This window comes from Gordionus sp. m RMFG-2023, chromosome 2, assembly GCF_954871325.1.
Source record: "Gordionus sp. m RMFG-2023 chromosome 2, tfGorSpeb1-WG-v2, whole genome shotgun sequence".
Taxonomy (NCBI): Eukaryota; Metazoa; Nematomorpha; class Gordioida; order Chordodea; family Parachordodidae; genus Gordionus; species Gordionus sp. m RMFG-2023.
The window spans coordinates 13,465,851-13,487,659 of NC_088776.1; the positions used below are offsets into that span (position 1 = coordinate 13,465,851).

Sequence of the window (21,809 nt, forward strand, 5' to 3'; positions counted from 1 at the left end):
GAATTATATATAAATTAAAAATTACAATAAATAATTAATTTATTATATCATCAGACTCATCTATTTAATGATAATATTTTATAAATTATTATCTTGATGTTAAACATCCTTAAAATTAACAATGTCCACATTTTTTGACCCCAGAAATGACCTCCAAAATATTTCCAGCCCCCTAAATTAAAAAAAATTTAGTTAATTCATTCACCATTAACCCTAAATCTAAATGAAAAAACAAGATTCTTAGAAAAAATAGCTGTTAAAATATGAAACAACAAGGGTCATTTAAATTCAATATGACTTGATAAAAATTGTAATATAAAGGATACAGAATATCGACAAAATCGATATTATTTTAGGAATGTGCCGATACAAATTTTTTACCGATACGATCTGATCCGATATTATTAAAAACCAATCCGATGCCGATCCGATATTTATATTGATTTATATTTACCATCTATCTTTGTATCAATGTCATATTTTATACTTTAAAAAAACATCTAATTTCACGAAGGATTAAGTTAATTTATTTTTTATATTTTTCGTAAGTTAATATTCTCATTTAAAATATATGCAATATTTAAGGGTTAATATAGTGTTGTTAAATAGCTCCATTTAGCCGATTTTTAAAAAGACACATCAAAATTTTAACAAAAATATTATTACATATGCCTCGAAATTTCGCCAATAGAAGTCCAAACCTTTCTTATATCTGTGGGAAAAATCATAAACATGGGTAATTTACTCTTGGCCAAAATGGAGTTAACCATTTTTAAAATTAGCTAAATCGAGGGGTTTAGCAACACTAACTGACTCTCATTCGTTAAATATTTTAAAATCCTTTTTTTTGCAGATAAAATAACAAGGCTATATTGGTGAAGTATTATGTTACTTTTCTAATAGAACCTTTAATTCGGAAGTTTCCACTCATGATTTAGTCGAATCCATTGGTCTTTTATATGTTGGTTTTGTAATTTATGAAATATTAACAATTTATCCATTAAATAAAAATCTTCAGTCAATAGATACAAATATAGGGATGCTAAAAATTGTATTGACTCCACAATTGATATATTAAAAAATATGAGGTAAAAATTCATTCGACTTGATTAAGATTGAGGCTGAAAATCTTATATTAAGATATAATATGACCCCCGAAAAATTCTCAGGTATTCGTTAAACGTCTAAAAAAATTTTGATTATTTGGTTGATACCAAATTAAAATTTGATTGTGGAATTAATCTAGTTGAAGTTTTTTAAAATCATATTATAAAATAATTGATTATTTTATTGAAAGTTTTTTAGAAAGATTTACTGACGATGGATATAACCTTGTCTCTTCTTAATTATTTTATTGCAAATAAATGAATTCAATGCGTCCTTATTTAACCTTAATATTCAAACATTATATCATGAAATGAATATCGCATAGGGATTATGAGATGCCAAAGTAGAGATAGATATGATATTAAAAATATTATTGATATCATTGGGAACAGCTTCCTGTGAGGCCTCATTCTCTACACAAGGTTTTATCTATCATTAAGGAATTGATGAAAGATAAACGAAAACAAAATTTAGTTCTTATGGCTTATGAAAAAAAATAACCCAAAATTTAGCTTTTAATTTATTCATGTTGAAATTTAAAAATAAAAATTATCGTATTATATATTAGGCCTGTTCAAAAACGAATTCGAATCGAATAATAAAATCTACTATTTGTATTCGATTCGAATATTTCTAATAATTCTAATTAATTTGTTTAATAAAATAAATCATATTCAAATATATTGACAAATTTTTTTATTACAAATTTGATTTTAAACAGAAAAAATTATAATAATATGTAATCAATAATCTGATAATAAATAATATATAATCAAGTTATAAACAAAATTAAAATATATATTATTAATTTAATTTATTAAGCCAATTTTTAAGGCAAAGAGTTTTTCTTATATTTTCTTCCTTATATGACATGCGGTTTTTTGAATAAATTAGTTCCAACTGAGAAAAGCCTTTCACAAGCAGTTGATGTTCCTCGTATAGATACATAATCCCATCCGATATGCATTTGCCTTCCACCACATTAACGGGTCAGTATCACTCTTTACTCTTGGTTCACTCAGATAAAAATCTATTTCACACAGTTGAATATTATTTTGTTTAAAAACAATGTCTAGCCTGTTTTGTTGAATTTTTTCATTATTTGTTTGACAGTTATAATTATGAGCTTATAAAATAAAATCATATTTAAATGGGGGTAAATTAAATACCTGTATATCTATTGTAAATCTCTTTAAATTTGTCCATTAACTTGGATTCAACAGATATTGATTTAAAATATTCTACTTTAAGCCTGGGATCTAATATTGTGGTTATTATTGCATCATCGGCAGTTAAATTATAATAGCCCAACAATTTATCACATGCTACTTTGAAACTATTGTTAAAGGATTTATGGAAACCAGGTTTTTCATTTTTTAGATGTTCAAGAATTAAAATATAATAAGGTATAACCAAATTATAAGTAGGATAATTCTCCCCACATACCATATTTGTAGTTTCATATAAAGGCAATAGTATAGCTTTAATTTTTATAAGATCCTCCCATTCTTCCTATATGTTATCAAAGTATTATATTATTATCTAATTATAAATTTTAGTTTACCTCTGATATTTGTTTTTCTTGAAGAATTTTAATGTTGTTATTACTTCATTAACTAATTTTGTTATAGCAGGCTTTAACAATAAGCCCCTTTCAATCATTTGATAAGTGCTATTCCACCTTATTTCACAATCCAATTTTGGTTTTAAAAAATTTAGGGGAGGATGTAGGGAACTACATATATTTTTTAATAAATTTAATTTTTGAGGGGAATTACGAATCATTCTAATAATGTTTCTTAGTTTTAGAATTGAAAGGTCTAAAATTTTTAAAATTTCTTTGGATATTAATACATGGGCAAAGCATCGGATGTGCCCTATTTTTATTAAGGGATATTTTAAAGAAAATGTATCAATAAATGTTTTATTATTAGTTGCATTATCTAAAGTTATATAAAAAAATTTTATTCTCTAAATTATAATTTTTAATTATTTTGACAAAGACTTAAAATATATTTTCACCTGAATGTGTTTCATTTATTGGACTGACATCAAAAATTATGTTATTTATTTTAAAATTATCATCAATAAAATGGGCTGTTAGGCCTAAAAAAGGAACCTGTGTTGGGCTAGTCCAAATGTCAGATGAAAAATTAATCTGGCTTTTATTTTTAGATATTATTTCCTTTACCAATTGTTCTTTTTCTGCAAATGTATTATACATGTGCAATTTAAGAGTATTGGAGCATATTGATTTTACAGAACAATCAAGATCACTTATAAAATTTTTAAAATCATTAGAATTAATAATTTAAAAGGAATATTATGATTTATAAATAATTTTAATAAATTATCCTTAAAATTAATTTTTTTTGAAGAATTTGGTGTAGACTTTCAAAAAATGTCAATTTTATTATTTTTTTTACTAAGGTGTGAAATAATGATTAATAAGAGATGTTGTTTTGCCTTTACATTTTATAATACTCTTGCAATGATTGCAAGCAGCCTTTTCACTATATTTAAGGATTTGATATTGATCCCATATGATTGCTCTCTTTTGTGAGGAAATTTTATCATCTTCAACATCAAGCATAAATTCATCAGAAGCATTCTCCTCTAACATAATTAGGCTAGCTAACAATAATTATTGTAGAAATGTAATATATTTTTATGTACCTCTGGTTTGTGTAATTTTTAATATAATTTATTATGAGATTCAAAAAATAAACTTTTCGTGAGATTCAAAAAATGTGGCAAATAAAAATTTAAATTTTCACTTCAGAAATTTTTAAATTTGTGCTAGAATTTTTATAAACACAAACACATCACCTGTCCGATTGGCAGGTCAACAAATAGAAATGACAAATGTTAGATTTATTAAACAATTTATTAAATATTACGAATAATTCGTTTTATTCGAATCGAATAAATGATTATTCGTATTAGTAATTATTGGCCTATTATATATATTAGTGATCTCTTTCGGGCTAATTTCTCAAGCCCGGCCCGAAATTTATTTTTTTAAATTTGTCCCTGGTTCGATCCCAAACGAAATTTTGTCCCAAAGCCCGACCAAAAATAAAAATTATTTGTCGGCCCGACCCGGCCCCAATTTATTTAAATACAGAAAAATTTAATTTTTAATAAGAAATATGCAACCTTGTTTCTTGCAAGAATTTTAAATATCTCAATCATGTAATGATGTCATATTTAAAAATTTAAGCCCGGCTCGAAATTTTCTAAAAAAATATTAGGCCCCGCTCAAACCATAATTATTTTTAAAAAATAGACACGGCCCGGGTATAGGTCGGGCCGTGATTTGCAGATTTCTAATATATATTATAGTTATTTTGTAAATTGAAAATTATTTGCATCTAAAAATTTAAATTTTTCTGAGTGTCTGACTATTTGTTTTTACTTCAAAAAAATTACCCCCCCCCCCCTTCTTATTGAAAATTCCCGGCTACAGGCCTGCCTCCCTGATATCAAGTGAAAGAGATAATCACTGATTAAACATATATAGAGTTAATAAATAAACTAAAACCCTTAAATCTAATTTAAAAACTAAAAATAATGATAAAACATTACACATTTATATCTATTTATTTGAATTTCAACAGAGAATTTACAAAGGACGAATCATCCCACAACGAAAAAATGATCCAAGAAAATAGTAAAAAATTATATCGTTAGTATGAACTCTATATGAAAACTATTTTACACTTTAAGAAACATGTTACACGCCAACGTTCACGGATTACAAAGAAGAGTATAATAATATCTATTCATTTCGAAATGTATACCTATGTGCATACCTTATTTCTTAAAAAAACTACATTCCATTTATTATTGCCAAATTTTGTAATGTATATATTGATAAATAGCTCCCTACATACAGATGGTGTTCAGGAGATGTCCTTAAATATAAATAATCTTCCCCCATCTAAAAGATCTTCAGCCATATGCGAGATCCATCCAACCTACAATAGATACCACCATGAGCTGAACTATTCTTGCCGTGACTCTGAACCGATGGATCTAGCGAAATCTAGCCTTTTAGATGAGCAGAACCTCTCTTTATATCATGAAACCGTTCCGAATCAAGTTATTCCTACCCCTAATGAGTCTCAACTTCTGGACATTTCGGTGATAATGGAGGAAAATGTGATTAATCATCCCACCAAAACCTCCCAGTCGAAAATGCCGAAAACGGTTGATATCTCGGTAGACATGAGCCTCTGTAGCAGTCCCGATGAAATTCGTGATGGTGTCCATGATTTGAAACCTATAAATATTAAGGAAAGCGATCCTAACGATGATATAAATAATAAAAAGTTAACCTCCAACCTTCCGATTCAATCGATAGATATGTCCCTCGTCGAAATCTCTATATTAGGAATCAAATCTTCAGATAAAACAGATGATAGTAGTTATAATATCAAAGAAGGGGTTTCTAATAACGACATTGTCTTGGATGCCTCTTTATTTGCTAACGAACCTATTTGCATTTCAGGTTTAATACTGCAGAGTTGTTAAAGTAGCGCACTATTATGGCTCACTACTTCTTTTAGTAGTGGTACCTAATAACTTAAAAAAAATAAATAAAAATAGCAGTAGCGCGCTTCATTTAAGAAAAGTAGACAGGTGCTACTTAGCTACTTTAAAATTATATATATATATATATACTAAATTTTATTTATAATTTAATAATTAATTTTAATATTATAATCTTTAAATATAATTTTGAAATTTATATTTCAAAATCTGCTCTCTAAATTATAAATCTAATACTACATAATTTAAAATATAAAATGCAGTCAATCAATAGAGATAGACATGGGAAATTTTTTTAAGACAGATGATATCCACGTAATTTTGCTAGAAAATGATATTCTAAAATTACCTTTCCCCTCAAATTTAGATGCATGAAATAGCGAAGGACTTTTTTTAAATATGTTATTTATGGTTTTAATAAAATGATTGTCTATTTTTTAAAATTGCCACGCCTAAATTTCTGAGAGATTGGAAAATTTCTCAATAATTTTGGTGTAGTAAAAGAGGTTAAATTGATCAAATTTAATTTAAACTAAATTGATTAGTCATATAACATTAGGACCAGGTGTTTCTCAAATATTAGCATAAAGTGGTAATTTTTACAATTGATGCAGTTCAGCCAATTTCCTATTTATCAATCTGATTACATTATCACTTGTTAAAAATATCCAGCAGAAGTGATGAAAAGAATTTTGGATAATTTTCAAGAAATGAAAGAGTTTTTAATATTAGATCTATTTGAGATCTCTTACATCTTCACAAATACAGAGAGTTGGGGCTATATTTGTGTAATGACTAAATATCAACTAATTCGGATCAATCTCCAGGCCCTTGCCGGAGAAAATCCGTGAACATTAAGGTTTTTTAATTTATATTAGTTTCTTCCAAATTTGATTGCTATCTTTTTAAGAAAAACCCCCAAGCCAAAGTGATAGTTTTCGGCTAAAAACGTGGTTTAGCTTATTTTATTGGTTTAAACGGCTTACTAATCTAATTGGACACACTTGGAAATGCTAATATAGAGATTATTTTATTATTAAAAGGCAGTAAAATAAATTTACATTTTTTAGTCATATTTCTATCAATATTTTTATATGCTTGAATTTGAAATGTTAATTTTATGGACATAGATGATATATAAAAAATATAATAAATTTTTTTTATATAAAGTAACGTAAAAAGGAGCGAAAACTGCTTTTTAAAAAAGGTAGCTAATCGCACGCTACTTTTTTGAAAAATAGGTATAGCGCGCTATTTTCAAAAATAGCTTTTAACAACATTGAATATTTGTGTATAAACTTATAAAAAAATGATTGATTACATTTAATTAGGTAAATGAGGGGATAGAATTTATAAGATACGGTTTTAATAACTCAAACAAACCTGAAAATTTATCATAAAAGGACAATATAAAAAAGCTATTTATTTTTAAAATTCCAATTTTACATATTATTTATTTGACTCTTTTTATGTTAATCCTTCTATACCTTAAAACAATCAGCATTATAAAAAATAAAATATATTAATACACAATGCTGTTAACATTTCTCAAGAAACTATAAATTCTTATATGGTTGCTGATTTGCGGTCTTATTAGGATCTACGAAACCCAGCTTGTTTCGGTCCTTTAAGATTTTTTGCATAAGTTTCCCAGCTCTTATTTAAATGTTTTGTCTGGCCCATCTGAGATTTTTTTAAAATTGCATTCTCCGCCCTTTCGTAAAATTTATGAAAAGCTAGGTTCAGCCTGGCCTTTAAAAATTTTAAAAAAATCCGGCCCAGGCCTTTATTTGTAATTGTATCTTAACAAAAAATAACTTATTTTAATTTTTTTTATGAATTTACTCATATTTATAGATTTTGTATTTTAGTTTAACAGCTCTTAAAATACAAAGAATATTGTAATTTATTAAAATATTAGTTTGAAATTCAGAAAAAAAATATATTTAAATTTTAATGCCAGAACTGGTTCATTAAAATTTTACAAATCAGATAATTTCGAGGTGGTCCTACCCGCCCGTTAAATTTTTCCCCGGTCTGGCTGAGAATCCGGGCTTTGCAGATATCTAAAAATAATTATTTTTTCCATTCGTAAAAAATCTCGAAAAGACAGTGAAAAAACAAGAAGATAATTAAATTTATAAAATTGATTTCAATTTTAATTTGATAAACTCAAGTTGAAAAAAATGAGCGAGTTATAAAATGATTGGGGTTTTTTCCAGTTAAGAATAATTTTATCTGACTCAATTCCTTTTTTAAAGATTGAATTTAAGATCTTTCCAATTAGTAAAACCACCTCTTAGCATATGTGAAAGAGAACAAAACCAATGATTTTCCCTTATCCCTATTTTATTTTCATTTATATCGAGATCTTCTTCACTCGATCCTAACCTGGATAAAATATCAGGCAAGCAATTTTCTTTACCTCTACGTATCTAAATTCCACATTAAAACTTCCCACTAATAACAACCAACGTTGTAATCGTGCAGATAACATTAATTCTCGATTATCTTTTTTAAATAAATGAATTAATTATTTATGATTGGTATCAGAGTTGTTAAAGTATCTAGATATAAAAATGTGGTATCTGTATCTAGATAAATTTTTAATTTAAGTATCTGTATCTAGATTTTATTTTAGACGTATCCGTATCTATTTTAGATACTTTTTAAGATACATTTATTTAACGCTTTTTTATATTATAAATAAAAATACTTAAATGCAAAATTTATTTTATTTCAAATGAGCATATAATTTAAATATATATATTAAAAAATATTAAGACTACTATAATAAAAAATTATATATATAAAATATTAAAACTTTTTATATATAAAAATATATATATGTATATATTCATTAAATATTATATGTGAGTTTATCAACAAACCAGGCAATACTTGATATAACAATGCAACTCAAGGAATCGGAATTGATTAATTTTATTTTATTATACTAATTTAAAAAATTTTTTTTATATTAATATTAATAATGATGAAGAGGAAGGAGTAATAATCAATGAAGCATCAACAAGTTGATACATTGTTTATGGCCTATTTATAGAGAATATTTTAAAATAATATCTCAAAATAAAGAAAACAGATCTCTGATAGTAAAATGTTTACCATGTCTATATCTACAAAAGAATACGAAAATTCCAGTTACCATTACCTCAACTTGCAATATTGTAAAATATTTAAGGGTATATACTAAATAAATGTTTACAATTGCAATTTAAATTTTAAGAGAAAAACCAGACACTGTTAATGAAAAAAACAATTAATACAAAGAATAGTTGATGAATTGTCAAGGTCTTCAACTGATTGCAAACAACTAACCTGTGAAAAAAACAAATAATTTAATATCCGATTTTTTTAATAGTTAATAATAATTTCAATTTTAATACTCAACAAATTTTAAATAATTTTTTCGAAAATGAATGTCGAGACTTTATTTTTAAAGAATGTCCTAATATAAAATTGTTATTCATAAAATATAACACCACAATCCCTTCAAGCACCCTGGAAGAAAGACTTTTTAGTTTAGCTAAAAATGTCTTTACAGATAAACGAGGATGCCAAATTTTGAAAATATTTTATTACTGCAATCTAATAATTATTTTAATCATTTAATCATATATTATATTAAAATCTAAAAATCATTATTTTACTTATATTTTGATAAATGTGATATCTAGTCAATAAGTTTTTAGCTCATTTCATACATTTACATAATAGAATCCTAATTAAGGTTTATGCAAAGCTTATATAAGAGTATTAAAAAATGTATCAATATCTAGATACATTTTAAAAATGGTATCTATATCAAGATAACTTTTTAGACGATGTATCTGGAACTAGATCAGTTTTTAGACGATGTATCTTTATCTAGATCTATTTAAAAAGTATCTTTTAACAATTCTGATTGGTATAAATTACAAATTTTTTTTCTATTTATTTATGACATTTGGTTAACCCTTTAACGTCTCATGATTTGTTTTGACATCATATAATATAATTATATTTTATAAAAGCCTATAGATTTAATTTAACATCATATGATATAAATATAATAAAAATACTTTCGCATATTCTTAAAATTAATAACGTATATTTTTTTATTTTTAAATTTGAACCAATTATATTTTCATAATTTTTTTTTTCCATTTTATTGAATTTTACGATTTTATAAAGACAATAAAACATATTCTGTGGAAAATATATATTATTCCTAAAATTCTTATTAATCATTAAAGGTAAGCGTATAATATTATAATCAATTATTTTATTAAAAATTATGCTCTTTTTTATATCAACTCAAAGTTCATGATGCCAAAATAAGTCAATGGGATTTTAGAATACAACTTTTAAATATTTTTTTTCGTTTTATATTTATAATGGTTTTCTATAGTTATATTAAATTTTACCATAAAATGTATTCTAAATCCAATCAGACCATACATTTTTGAATTTGGCGTTCATAAGACCTATATCTTCTGACTTATATTATAATTTTACATTTATTATATTTTTTAAAATGATTCTATATAATTTATAGATGCCAAATAATTTATTAATAGTGGAGGGATATATTTCGGAAGCTGATATCGATGAATCAGATCATAAGGAATTTAATTTGCATACTCTCTACAATGATTCCCCTTCAATTTCATCAACTCCAATATCTAATAATCTTCAAATCGAGATAGAGGATAGAGAAATTAATGATAACATTATCATTCAAAATAATATGAAATGGAGAGTAGGTTATATACATCAATTGGACACAAATTATGCTAATAAATTTTCCACTTCAACCAATATATTAACTCCGTATCAATACTTCAAATTATTTATTTCAAATAATATACTAAATAATATATGTGAACAAAGTAATTTATACAGTTTTCAGCAAATAAATCGATCGCTAAATCTAGATATAAATGAATTAGAACAATTTATAGGTATATATCTTTTTTCTTCTTTGGTCAAAGTTCCTTCATATAGACAGTATTGGTCTGCAGAATTAACGTTCCCTCAGGTTCCGGAAACTATGTCTCGAACCAGGTTCCAAATATTGCGAAATTATTTCATTTTAATGATAATTCTCAACTTATCCCAAGAAATCAGGATGGATATGATAAATGTTTTAAAATAGGCCATTTATTAAAGAGATTCAAAATAATATGCAAAAATTAGAGATGGAGGAAAGAGTATGTGTTGATGAATTAATCATCCCGTTCAAAGGGCGGAGTTCTTTAAAACATTATATAAAATCGAAGCCTCACAAATGGGGTATCAAAATTTTTGCATTAGCTGGATCCTCCGGTATTGTATATGATTTTAAGATTTATGCGGGAAAGCAAACTAATCCAACACCCTCAGAATTAGGGATAAGTGGTGATATAGTCCTCCAATTGGCTAAAAATATCCCGAAATTTCAAAATCATAAACTCTTTTGCGATAATTATTTTTCTTCAATAGCATTGGCTAAAAAATTAAAAGAAAAAGGTATATTTATGGTAGGGACTATTAGAAGTAATCGTTTGAAAGATTGCCAGTTAAAATGCGACAAAGACTTAAAAAAAGAAGGTTGTGGGAGCTATGTATATAAAGTTGATAAAAATGAAAATATAATAATTGTCAAATGGTATGACAATAAATTTGTGCACATCATCTCAACATTTGTCGGTGTTCATCCGGTAGTAAATGTAAAAAGATGGTCACTGAGTAACAAAGAATGTATTGAAGTTCCAAGACCAAATGTATTAAAAATATATAATGAAGGTATGTGAGGAGTCGATTTACACAATATGCTTGTTGAATGCTATAGAGTAGATATCAAAGGAAAAAGATTCTACTTAAGAATTATTTTTCATCTCATAGATATGTGTGTAGTAAATTCATGGCTTTTGTATAAACGGCAAATATGCCATGAAAAGGAGAATAAAATCATAAAACTTATACAATTTAAAACACATATTGTTAAAGCATTGTTTTCGGCAGGAAAAACTAGTAAAAGAAAATCAGGGAGGCCTTTAAAAACCGATTAAAAAAAATTTCTTCTATAATGGCTCCTATATCTGATATCAGATATGATAACATAGGTCATTGGCCAGATTCCTGCAAAACTAGGCAAAGGTGCAAGTTATGCATAAATGCATACTCAAGAACAAAATGTGGAAAATGTAATATATATATTTATGTTTTAATCAATTTAGAAATTGTTTTCGACATATTAATAAATAAATATTTTTATTTTTTTATTACACAAAAGCCTGATGATTTGATTTGGCATCATCATTTTTTTTAACTGTATATTTAAAAATAAAAGTTGAAATAAATATTAGGCATCTATGAAGTGTATAAATGAATAATTTATAAAAAAAATTTTTTTTTTAATTAATAAAAAGTTGGGCGTCAAAGGGTTAAACCAAAAATAACCGCAATATCGCGTTTCCACTTCTCGAAACACTCTAGAATAAAATATAATTGGTCTTTCCAAACCATGAATTAAATGTAATAATGCACCTCCAACACCTTTGTTCGACCCATCAGCAGCCAATATTATTTCTAAATCATTGTTAAAACACACCAAAATAGGTTGTTCCCCAATTTTCTGTTTTAACATTTCAAATGCAATTTGTTGTTCACTGGCCCATTCACTTTCTCTCTTTTTTGCAATAATTTATATAAAGGTACTGCAATCCTTGCAAAATCATCCAAAATCTATGATAATAATTTATTATACCCAAAAATGATTGAACATCCACTTTATTTGTTGGCGGCTTCATATTAGATATATTTTTCAAATTTTTATCCAGAGGTTTCACATCCATTCCATTAATGAGATGACTAAAATAGATAGCTTCTGTTACCCCAAGAACACTCTTTTCTTTGCTGGCAGACCTTTATCACAAATTCTTTTGAAAACTTCTTCCAAACGTTGATTATGTGGCTCCGGTGTTACACCCATAATCAACACATCATCCATATAATAAAAAACTCATAAGCCCTGGAAAACTGATGCCATACTACACTGATTCACTTAATCAAACAAAAAGTAAATAATCCTTTAGGAGTCGTTATAGTAAAAACAATTTACTTATTTCTTCCTTTAAAGATTACTGTAAATATACAGAAGTAAAATAAACTTTGAAAAATATTTTGCACCTTTTAAATTGGCCAAAATTTCCTTGATTCTAGGCTATCAATATTTTACTTCCACAACCTCTGGATTTAAAGTTACGGAAGTCAGCATACAGCCTCATCCATTTGATTTTTTTTATTGGAACCAATGGAGTGGCCCATTCGATATATTCAATCGGAATAATAATCCCATCATTCACCTATTTGTCTATTTCATAATCTATTTTTTTTCTCCATTCAAAAGGAACTCATCGACATGCGAAACTGAGTGAAAAACCTTCTTTAAGTTTTACGTCTCATTTAGACGTCGTAACTTTTCTTCAAAATTATGCCATATTTTTTAACTAAAATAGGTATATAGCATTATTAACTTTATTTAATTCACTAATTTCAAAATTTATCATTTGATCTTTATTAATTTCACTATTGATCTTAGAGCTACTCGACTCTATCATTAATTTTTCGGGATATTCAAGAATATGATTATTAACGACAAACCTTTTCTTCGTTCAATAAATTAAACATTTCTCTTTCTCGAATTTTATTTCGGAAGCTATCCGCAATTATTTTTCTTTCAGTATTATCAGCAGCCAATTCGCTATCAATGATAAAAAAAATCCCAATAATTATTACTAAGTCCGATTTTAGTAATCCAATCCCACCCCATAATAGTTTCTACATTTTTCTACTATCCATAAATCCAAACTTATGGTAGTATCATAAAAATAGCATTCCATCTGGTTTAACCCAAAACTTTAATATCAGAAATCAAATTGTTTCACACACATATTTTCTTTTTCAAAAATGCCATTCGGCTAATTATAAAAAATTTCCCTAGACTTTATAGAAATGCTAGCACCCGTATCAAATAACTTATCAATGTACATATGATCAATCCTCCATTAAATCCGAGGACACGAACATTGTTCATTCAATTTTTCAGTCATTATAAAATTTCATATGTTTTAATCGGCTGATTAATATATTTTCTCTCTGAAATATCAATTTCATTAGAATCTAAATTCGTGCATAAATTCAACTCGGGATTTAGAGGATATTTAACAATATTGATATATTTTTTACAATACCCCTGGGATATGCTTCCCATTTAAAATTATTATAACACCTTTTATTCGGATTATAATAATTTAACATTTTTCATGTTATCACCGTGATAATTTTATCATAATCACTCCCTTTATGGGATTTATATTTCATTTTACCATTTACAACAAGATTTTTTTAACACATTGCATTTATTAAAAAGAATTTTATTACGATATCTCGGTTTTCGACCTTTACATGATTACATCGACAATCATAAAGTCAGTTTTTATTATTTGACATTTTGGCACAATTCATGGCCACATGTCCTGATTTTTTACACTTAAAACACAAACGCGAATCATCATAATCTGATTGTAACGCTTCGAATTTATTCATGTTAATACCAGAAATTTTTCTCACATAAGAATTTCCTAATACTGATTTTCTCAACGGAAAACCCACACAAAAATTTTGCTGCTTTAACATACAGGTTTCAGCCTTGTATCCCTTATAACCAACGGTTAGATATAACATTATCCAAATTTTCTGTCCCTTGATAAACCATTTTTTTCATTCGGACCATTTTTGCCACATAACTGATTTAACTGATTATTATTCACATTAATCAATTTACATACATTCTAGTATATAACCTTGATTACATCTTTCATTTCTTTTAATTCCTGGATGATTACCACCGATCTCTCCACACATTCCGGACAATCACAGATTATCCTTTAAATTTTTAACCACTTCTGGTTCATCATTCTTGATTTCATTTAAAACTACTTTTATAACTTTTCAAGTCCAATATTCTTTTCAAATAATTATCTGATGCCACAGCATTTTTCTTCAATTCACTCGATACCTTTGTCAATATATAGGTATTATAATTTCTTTTACATTTATTTATCAAATTTTTTAACACTATGAATACTAAATATATCACTAAAAATAACAATATCGTAAATAAATGACCAATTAAATCAAACCCATTAAGCTCTTTATTAAAAAATGAATAATTTCCTGCAAAATAAGATGATTGTATGCTAAAGAAAAATTTGTAGTAGAATATTAGTAGGTTATATTTTCCGTCAAGATTGTAGTTTAGTTGTAAAAATTTTAAAAAAACAGAAAAGGTATGTTTTTTTCCATTAATTTTTTCCTGAAAAACTGTTTTTTAAAAAACATTTTCTTTAAAGATATCAGTTCGATTTGAATGGCACATAAACAGGTTAGCATTCTTTTAAATTCAATATATCCCTATACAAAAAACTTTTAAAGGTGCCACGTATACTGAAACTCGAGCTATTCTTCCCTTGCAAAATAGCAATAATGATAAAACCGAGATTGAAGACGAGGAAAAAGATTTGGTCCCCAAATTAAAATCCATTCTCAAAACTAGGATAACGAACGAAAAAGTTAAAAATAATATATAGTATTTTCTTTCCCCTGGTCAAATTTAGTATCCCAATCTCTAAGTTTTAGTGGATAAAAATAAAAAATTTTTTTTAGATTTATGAAGAAGTAATGATCATTTTTGGGTATTAGGTCACCTGTAGCGGTGAAAACGGAAAATATAAGTAGATGTAAATACCTACCGACATCGTGAGTATTGGTGTCAGTGTATCTTTCTCAAATCAATATATAAAGGAACACGCGCAATTCTTTATATATGAAACGGCATCGATTATCACCGTTTTAAGAATCGCACTATCCTATTCCATTATATTATATATAATCTTTTCTATCTATTTGAAATTGAGACGAGAAAAAATATTAAGTGAGAGGCAAGAAGGGATTTTCCACCCCCACAATTGTAAAATCTTCAACTGTACATTCTCACAATTCCAAAAGAAATAAGAAATCAAGCGTACTTTAAGAATTTTTAAAAAAATATATTTCTTTCCCAAAGGTGTCATTTTAAAAAAAAGATAATTTGTTAAATATAAAATAAGATGGTCAATAAAAAAAAATCGTAGAATCGGATGGTATCAACGTTTATAAAGATGTTTAGGAATCGATATTCTAAATTTTATTTTGAAACACCAATTATAACCCTATTTTTGATACAGATTCTGTTTGAAAATTATTAGTTGTAACGCTTTTCAATTACGCTGATTGCCGCAATAGTTTCAACTAATGACTACTTTTCCACGATCACTTTAAAATTGCCTAAATAATTTTTATTTGAAATTTTTTAAAATAAATATGGTTTCTTTTGTAACCTTTTTTTAAACCTCAGATTATTTTTTGATAAAATATGGGGGCTTTTTTTAAATAAAACGTTTTTTAAAAATAATATAAAAATGATTATAAATGATTCTGTCTAAAAAAGTTCTTCAAAAAGGAAATTAATTTTTTTTATAAAATCAATTTTCGAATCGAATAATATATTCATATATTTCAATAAATGTAATTGCTATAGAACGTCAAATCGATATTATTTAAAATTTAATATCAGATCATAATTCGCAACCCTTTCGATGATCAAATCCCATCCTCGATTCGAAAACGGAAAGACACCGAATATTTATATTCGGAAACCGCTGACACCAAATACAGCCAGGCCAAAAAAAGCGTGCTCACACCTCTCACCTTGCACAATTCGTCTACAACCGTTAATATGGATCTATCTGACACTGAGTTATTGAACGAAGTGAACATGACTCATTTGATCCTCAATGAGACGGTTACTTGTACAAATCTTCATGATAGTTGCAATCTCAATAATGATAACCAACTTATGCGAGACATAACATATACTGTGACTGTGACTAACACTGAGAATAAATTGATTGAGACTGCCAATAACGATGCATTATTATTACGAAAGGAAATGAAAGTTGATGAGAACAATTTGGCAACTACTTTCAACATTTCCCTGGATTTATCCGTTGATACGGCCTGTAATACCGCGTTTTTGGATGATAATTTCAGTAGTGACAGTTCAAGTAATATATTATTGCATTTCATTTGTCAAATATATTAATTGTATATGTTGTATTCCATATTAAATCAACCAAAAAAAGTCGATTCTCAACCCCACCCCCTTCGATTTTTTTAAAAATTTGCATGTTGGTAGCATATACACTAACTATGTAAAATTTTACTTTTCAAATCGCCTTACTTCATGAGATATGGCCATCTTTAGAAATGCGGAAATTACAAAATACACTATATTTAATTTTAAATATCTCAAAAAGTAATCAAGCTAAAGACATAATTTAATTTTATTAAATAGCTCTAGAATAGCTCTTTATTATGATATAAAATTTATTTTATTGAAAAAAATATTACCAAAAACCGGAAATGGTTCTAAAATAAAAATTGCTCTTTTTTTTCTTTTAAATTTTTTTTACAGATAGACATTATACTTCTTAATATTTGTACAAAATCCTAGATTGGGACGAGTACTGGGCCAAAAGTTATGCAGATCACTAGTAGCCATTGTGTCATATTTAGCACATAAATTTAGCTATTTTATTTTAAAAGGATAATAATTGTAAAAATATTTATAACTTTATTTAGCTAATTAATGAGAAATAAATATTCTAATAAACATATTAATTAAATAATATCATACATTAAATAATCTCTTTTGCACTTGGTTCTTTTTTTCCATTAACTTTCATTGATATAAAATTATTCATACCTGGCATAAGTCTGCTGTTTTCATCAGAATTATAAAATTCTATTACTTTATTTGCAACGTCATTCGGAATTATTCTACTTGGTTTTATGATATTTGGGTTTGACAGAACACCCTTTTCTTCAACTAATTGTTTAGCTAACCGAACCATAAAATTTGTGGTTGATAATTCCTTTTCAATTTTATCAATGGTAAAACTGTTAAAATTTGTATTTTTTCATTGCGAGAACTTGTAACAAATTTTTCTTTCAGTTGATATATCATTTTGGCTTCAATTTTTTTCTTGATTCTCTAGATCTGAATTTTCAAAAATTTATTTACAGGATATTTTTTTTCATTTAACCTTTTCTTTTTAATAGGTGTCTCCCCTAAAAATGGCAAAGTTTCATTTAAAGTTGAAATTGAAGTATTGAAATCTGTATAAAATTCGGGATTATTGCATGGTTGATCAGGTTCAGAATCGCTAAATGTTTCATTAATAGTTGAGGTAGAAAGTAAGTTAGAAATAGAAGGTAATGTGATAGGGATCGTAGAAGTAAAAGGTAAGATGAGATTTGTTGAATATTTTTAAAATTTTTCAAAAACTACAAATTTTTTTATTAATTGATAAGCTAGAATTTAATAATTTAATTATCTGGCAATGAAAAATAAACTTCATCATTCACTAGCAGAGTTGCCAGGTCAATAAATCTTTAAGAAGAAATTTGGGACGAATATAATTTTTAGGTTGGGGTGAAGAGATTATTGAGCTCACTTTTTATTATCATAGTTGTTACTTTATTAATTTTTACAAAATCTTATTATTTATTCCTTATTATGCTTCCAATAAAGCATTTTGCGTTATATTTATTTAAAATAATACAATACAATTTGGTAAATGTTGTTTTGAGTTTTTTAACATTTAAAAAATGCAACATATTCAGATTTTTTAGGATTTTAGTTTTAATGCAATTATTCACATATATTGCCCACTTTTTTAAAACATTAATTACTTTATATTTAGTATAATATAGGATTTAAGCCATACTACTTATATTTAAAGTGTAATAACTATTGACCCAGTACTCGTCCCAATCTAGGGTACAAATATTAAGAAGTATAATATCTATCTGTAAAATAAATTTAAAAGAAAAAAAGATCAATTTTTATTTTATAGCCATTTCCGGTTGTCTATTTCCGGTTTTTGGTAACAATAAAATAAATTTTATGCTATATTAAAGAGCTATTCTAGAGCTATTTAACAAAATTTAAATCATGTCTTTAGCTTAATTAATTTTTGAGATATTTAAAATTAAATATAGTGTATGGAATTTCAGCGTTTCTAAAGATAGCCATATGAAGTAAGCTGAGTTGAGAATTAAAATTTTATATTTTTACTAGTTAGTGTATATACTACCATCATACAAATTTTAAAAAAAATCGAAGGAGGTGGAGTTGAATCTTCAGTTGATTTGATATGGTATACAATACAACTTATATAACCATTATTTTTAAGTTCGACGCATAAAATAGCGTTTATATAATGACGATGTTAAATCTGAGCACTCATTCATTAATTTAAGCAATATTCGCAGTTTTTCATAAATATTTAATTATCCATTGTTTAAAAAATAATGTACTAACCCTAGCCCATATCACTACACCCCTTAGCCAATATCACTACACCCTTTTAACTTAACAAAACATTAACCTCGCCCAAGAGGTTAGTTCTAGAAGTAGAAATTCGGGCCAAATTTGGATTTGAACTAGATAACATATGCATGTCAAACTCACTGTTTACCCTCTGAACTTCCGTACCACTTGAAAAATATCAACTTTTTTTGTAAATATAATAATTTTTGCTAGTTTTTTTCCCAATAAAATTTGATGTAAAAATAGTATATTTTAAATTTTATTTTACCTTTATCAAATAAATACATGCGGCATCAATTTTATAACTATCATTCCTAAAGTGAAACATGAGTAACCTTCAAATTTATAAATATTTTGGCAAATAAAGTCATTATTTGCAAACGAAAGATTCCCTGACATCTTACAATTGCGCAATCAGGAAATATTTTTGAATCAATAAAAACTACAAACAGTTTATTTTTAAGTTTTAAAAATTGAATATAAAATATGTCATGAATATAGTGCTTTAGTATTATGAAAAAATGTAATATTAAAAAATCTTTTATTTGATCACTTCTTTAAAGTAACAAGCTAATAAATCGCTCTTGAGTTGTCATCTTTATGGTGATTCCGTTATATATACAAAATAATAAAAAACCAATCCCAACTTTTCACATATAAACATTTTAGTATTATTTAGGAAAGCACATTTTTTTACTGTGAGTAGGGAGGAATGTGTTCAATTCAGAAGGATTTGCCTAATTTTTAATTTTAGAATTTGGATTCGTCTAATCTTAAAATCCTAAATTTTTAGTAACCCTAATGGCCAGTTCAGCCTAAAATTCGGATGGATATATTATTATTTATTTGTCTCATTCATTTCATTTTCATGCATTTAAAAAAATATATTATGATTATCAGATGGTTTAAAAGGATTTGTTAATAAACAAAAAAATATCAAAATTGTAAATTATTATATTTAATTAGGGTGCTACCATTAAAACACAGAAATTTATTGATAGTTTATAAAAATGAATAAATTTGCAATAAAATTGGTAGCTTATATTTATAAGAATTGTAGTAATTTTAAAAAAACATTTCATTTATTTTATTTCCCCAAACGGTTTTTTCATCGTTACTTCTATCAAATTATATTTAAGCAGAAAGAATTTTTTTCATAGTCGAGTGAACACTTTTTCCTATACATTAACTTGGGTAGCTGGCATAGTGCTATCGAAAACTTTGATTTAGCGCTTTTTAACAAACGACTAGATCTTTTAGCCAAATATATAGGGCATTCTGCTATCTATATGCTCTAAGCTTGGGTAGATGACACCGTCAATTAACTAAAGTAATATCTAAAATGATGACTGATAATAATATCTTTTTAGATGTTCAGGTTCGGATGACAAATTTTTTTGACTGTTTTGGTTTAGTAAATAATAAATGTTAATACTTATTTAAAGGTTGGCTTTGGGCACCCGATTATATTCTTTTTTTTAATGTTTAAATTGAATAAAACTATATTTCGATGTTTTATTATAAAATAACTTAATATGTTTTGTAAAGGTTTCGAGAAAAACGAAAAAAAAATTATGGATTTGTGTAGCCAGAAAGTCGTTGTGGCTAAAATTTCACCTTGCCAACAAGTTTTACCTCCACAAGCTATCACAGAACGAATATCTTGGAAAGATATCGAATCAAAATATTACGATGCCGAATCTGTAAATCGATTCATCCAAAATTTCGAGTCCCCTAGTACCACGTTGAAACAATACTTTGACGTAAAAAGATAGCTCTAAATATCATTACAAATCTAATTTTTGCATTCTTCTTTCACCCTATATTATTTTTGTACAAAAAAAATATATTCTCATCATTGTTGCAGGATATCAGTTTAGGATTGGTGCATTTTTTATATCCTTTTATTCCTTTTTGATATGATCTCTTCATTAATGAGTATACGACAATTAGAATAGCATTTTGCTTTGCACCTAAATTTTAAATGATACATTACCAGGTAAAAGTAAGTTACTATCATTAATACAAATAGTTGAATAGTAAAAAGGTGGATATGCATACAGCTTACTTGATCATTCATCCATTTTTCTTTATTTCATTCTTTATGTTATTATTATCGACAGATTGATATTTGAGTATTATAAAGTTTTTGAAATGATTGCATAATCTGACTCATTTAAAATGGAAATCAAAATTTTTGTTATATAAAAATTTATTTGAATGATTAATGGACATTCAATAATATTTTTTTTACAAAGCAAGCAAGCACTATATAAATGGAAACAATTTATAAGATTATATTAATTATTATATAAAAAATAGACAGGCCTAGTCAATTTTTTTAAAAAGAGATGATTAGTTTTTTTATGTCATCTCAATAAGTAATAAAAGGGACACGTATCATATTAAAATTTAAGAATTTCGGTATAGGTTACTGCCAGTAAAATGGTGTCGGTCCGATTTTTAATCAATATTATAACTTATAATTTTAATTATTCCAGTTAAAATTTCGTCCAAATTTATGCTTAATAGTGAAAACAAATTGAGCCTTTGCGTTTTGCCTTACGTTTTTAATTTAAAAAACGCAACGCATCTTATGTTTAAATGGAGACGGCATTTTAATTTAATAAACAAAATTAAATATTTAAGTTTTACAACAAAAATATGC

At 26.4% G+C, this 21,809-nt stretch overlaps 1 protein-coding gene across 1 annotated transcript in view; it reads left to right on the forward strand.

Annotated features, from left to right (window-relative positions):
• Window positions 1-4,842: 4,842 nt before the first annotated feature.
• The window catches only part of LOC135924089 (uncharacterized), a 29,849-nt gene continuing 12,882 nt past the window's right edge, over window positions 4,843-21,809 (forward strand). Inside the window, exons 1-5 of the mRNA XM_065459137.1 lie at window positions 4,843-4,876; window positions 4,992-5,620; window positions 15,142-15,278; window positions 16,322-16,811; window positions 20,690-20,904. Coding sequence (XP_065315209.1) covers window positions 5,020-5,620; window positions 15,142-15,278; window positions 16,322-16,811; window positions 20,690-20,904 — 1,443 coding nt within the window. The 5' untranslated portion in view covers window positions 4,843-4,876; window positions 4,992-5,019. The remainder of the gene's footprint in view (window positions 4,877-4,991; window positions 5,621-15,141; window positions 15,279-16,321; window positions 16,812-20,689; window positions 20,905-21,809) is intronic.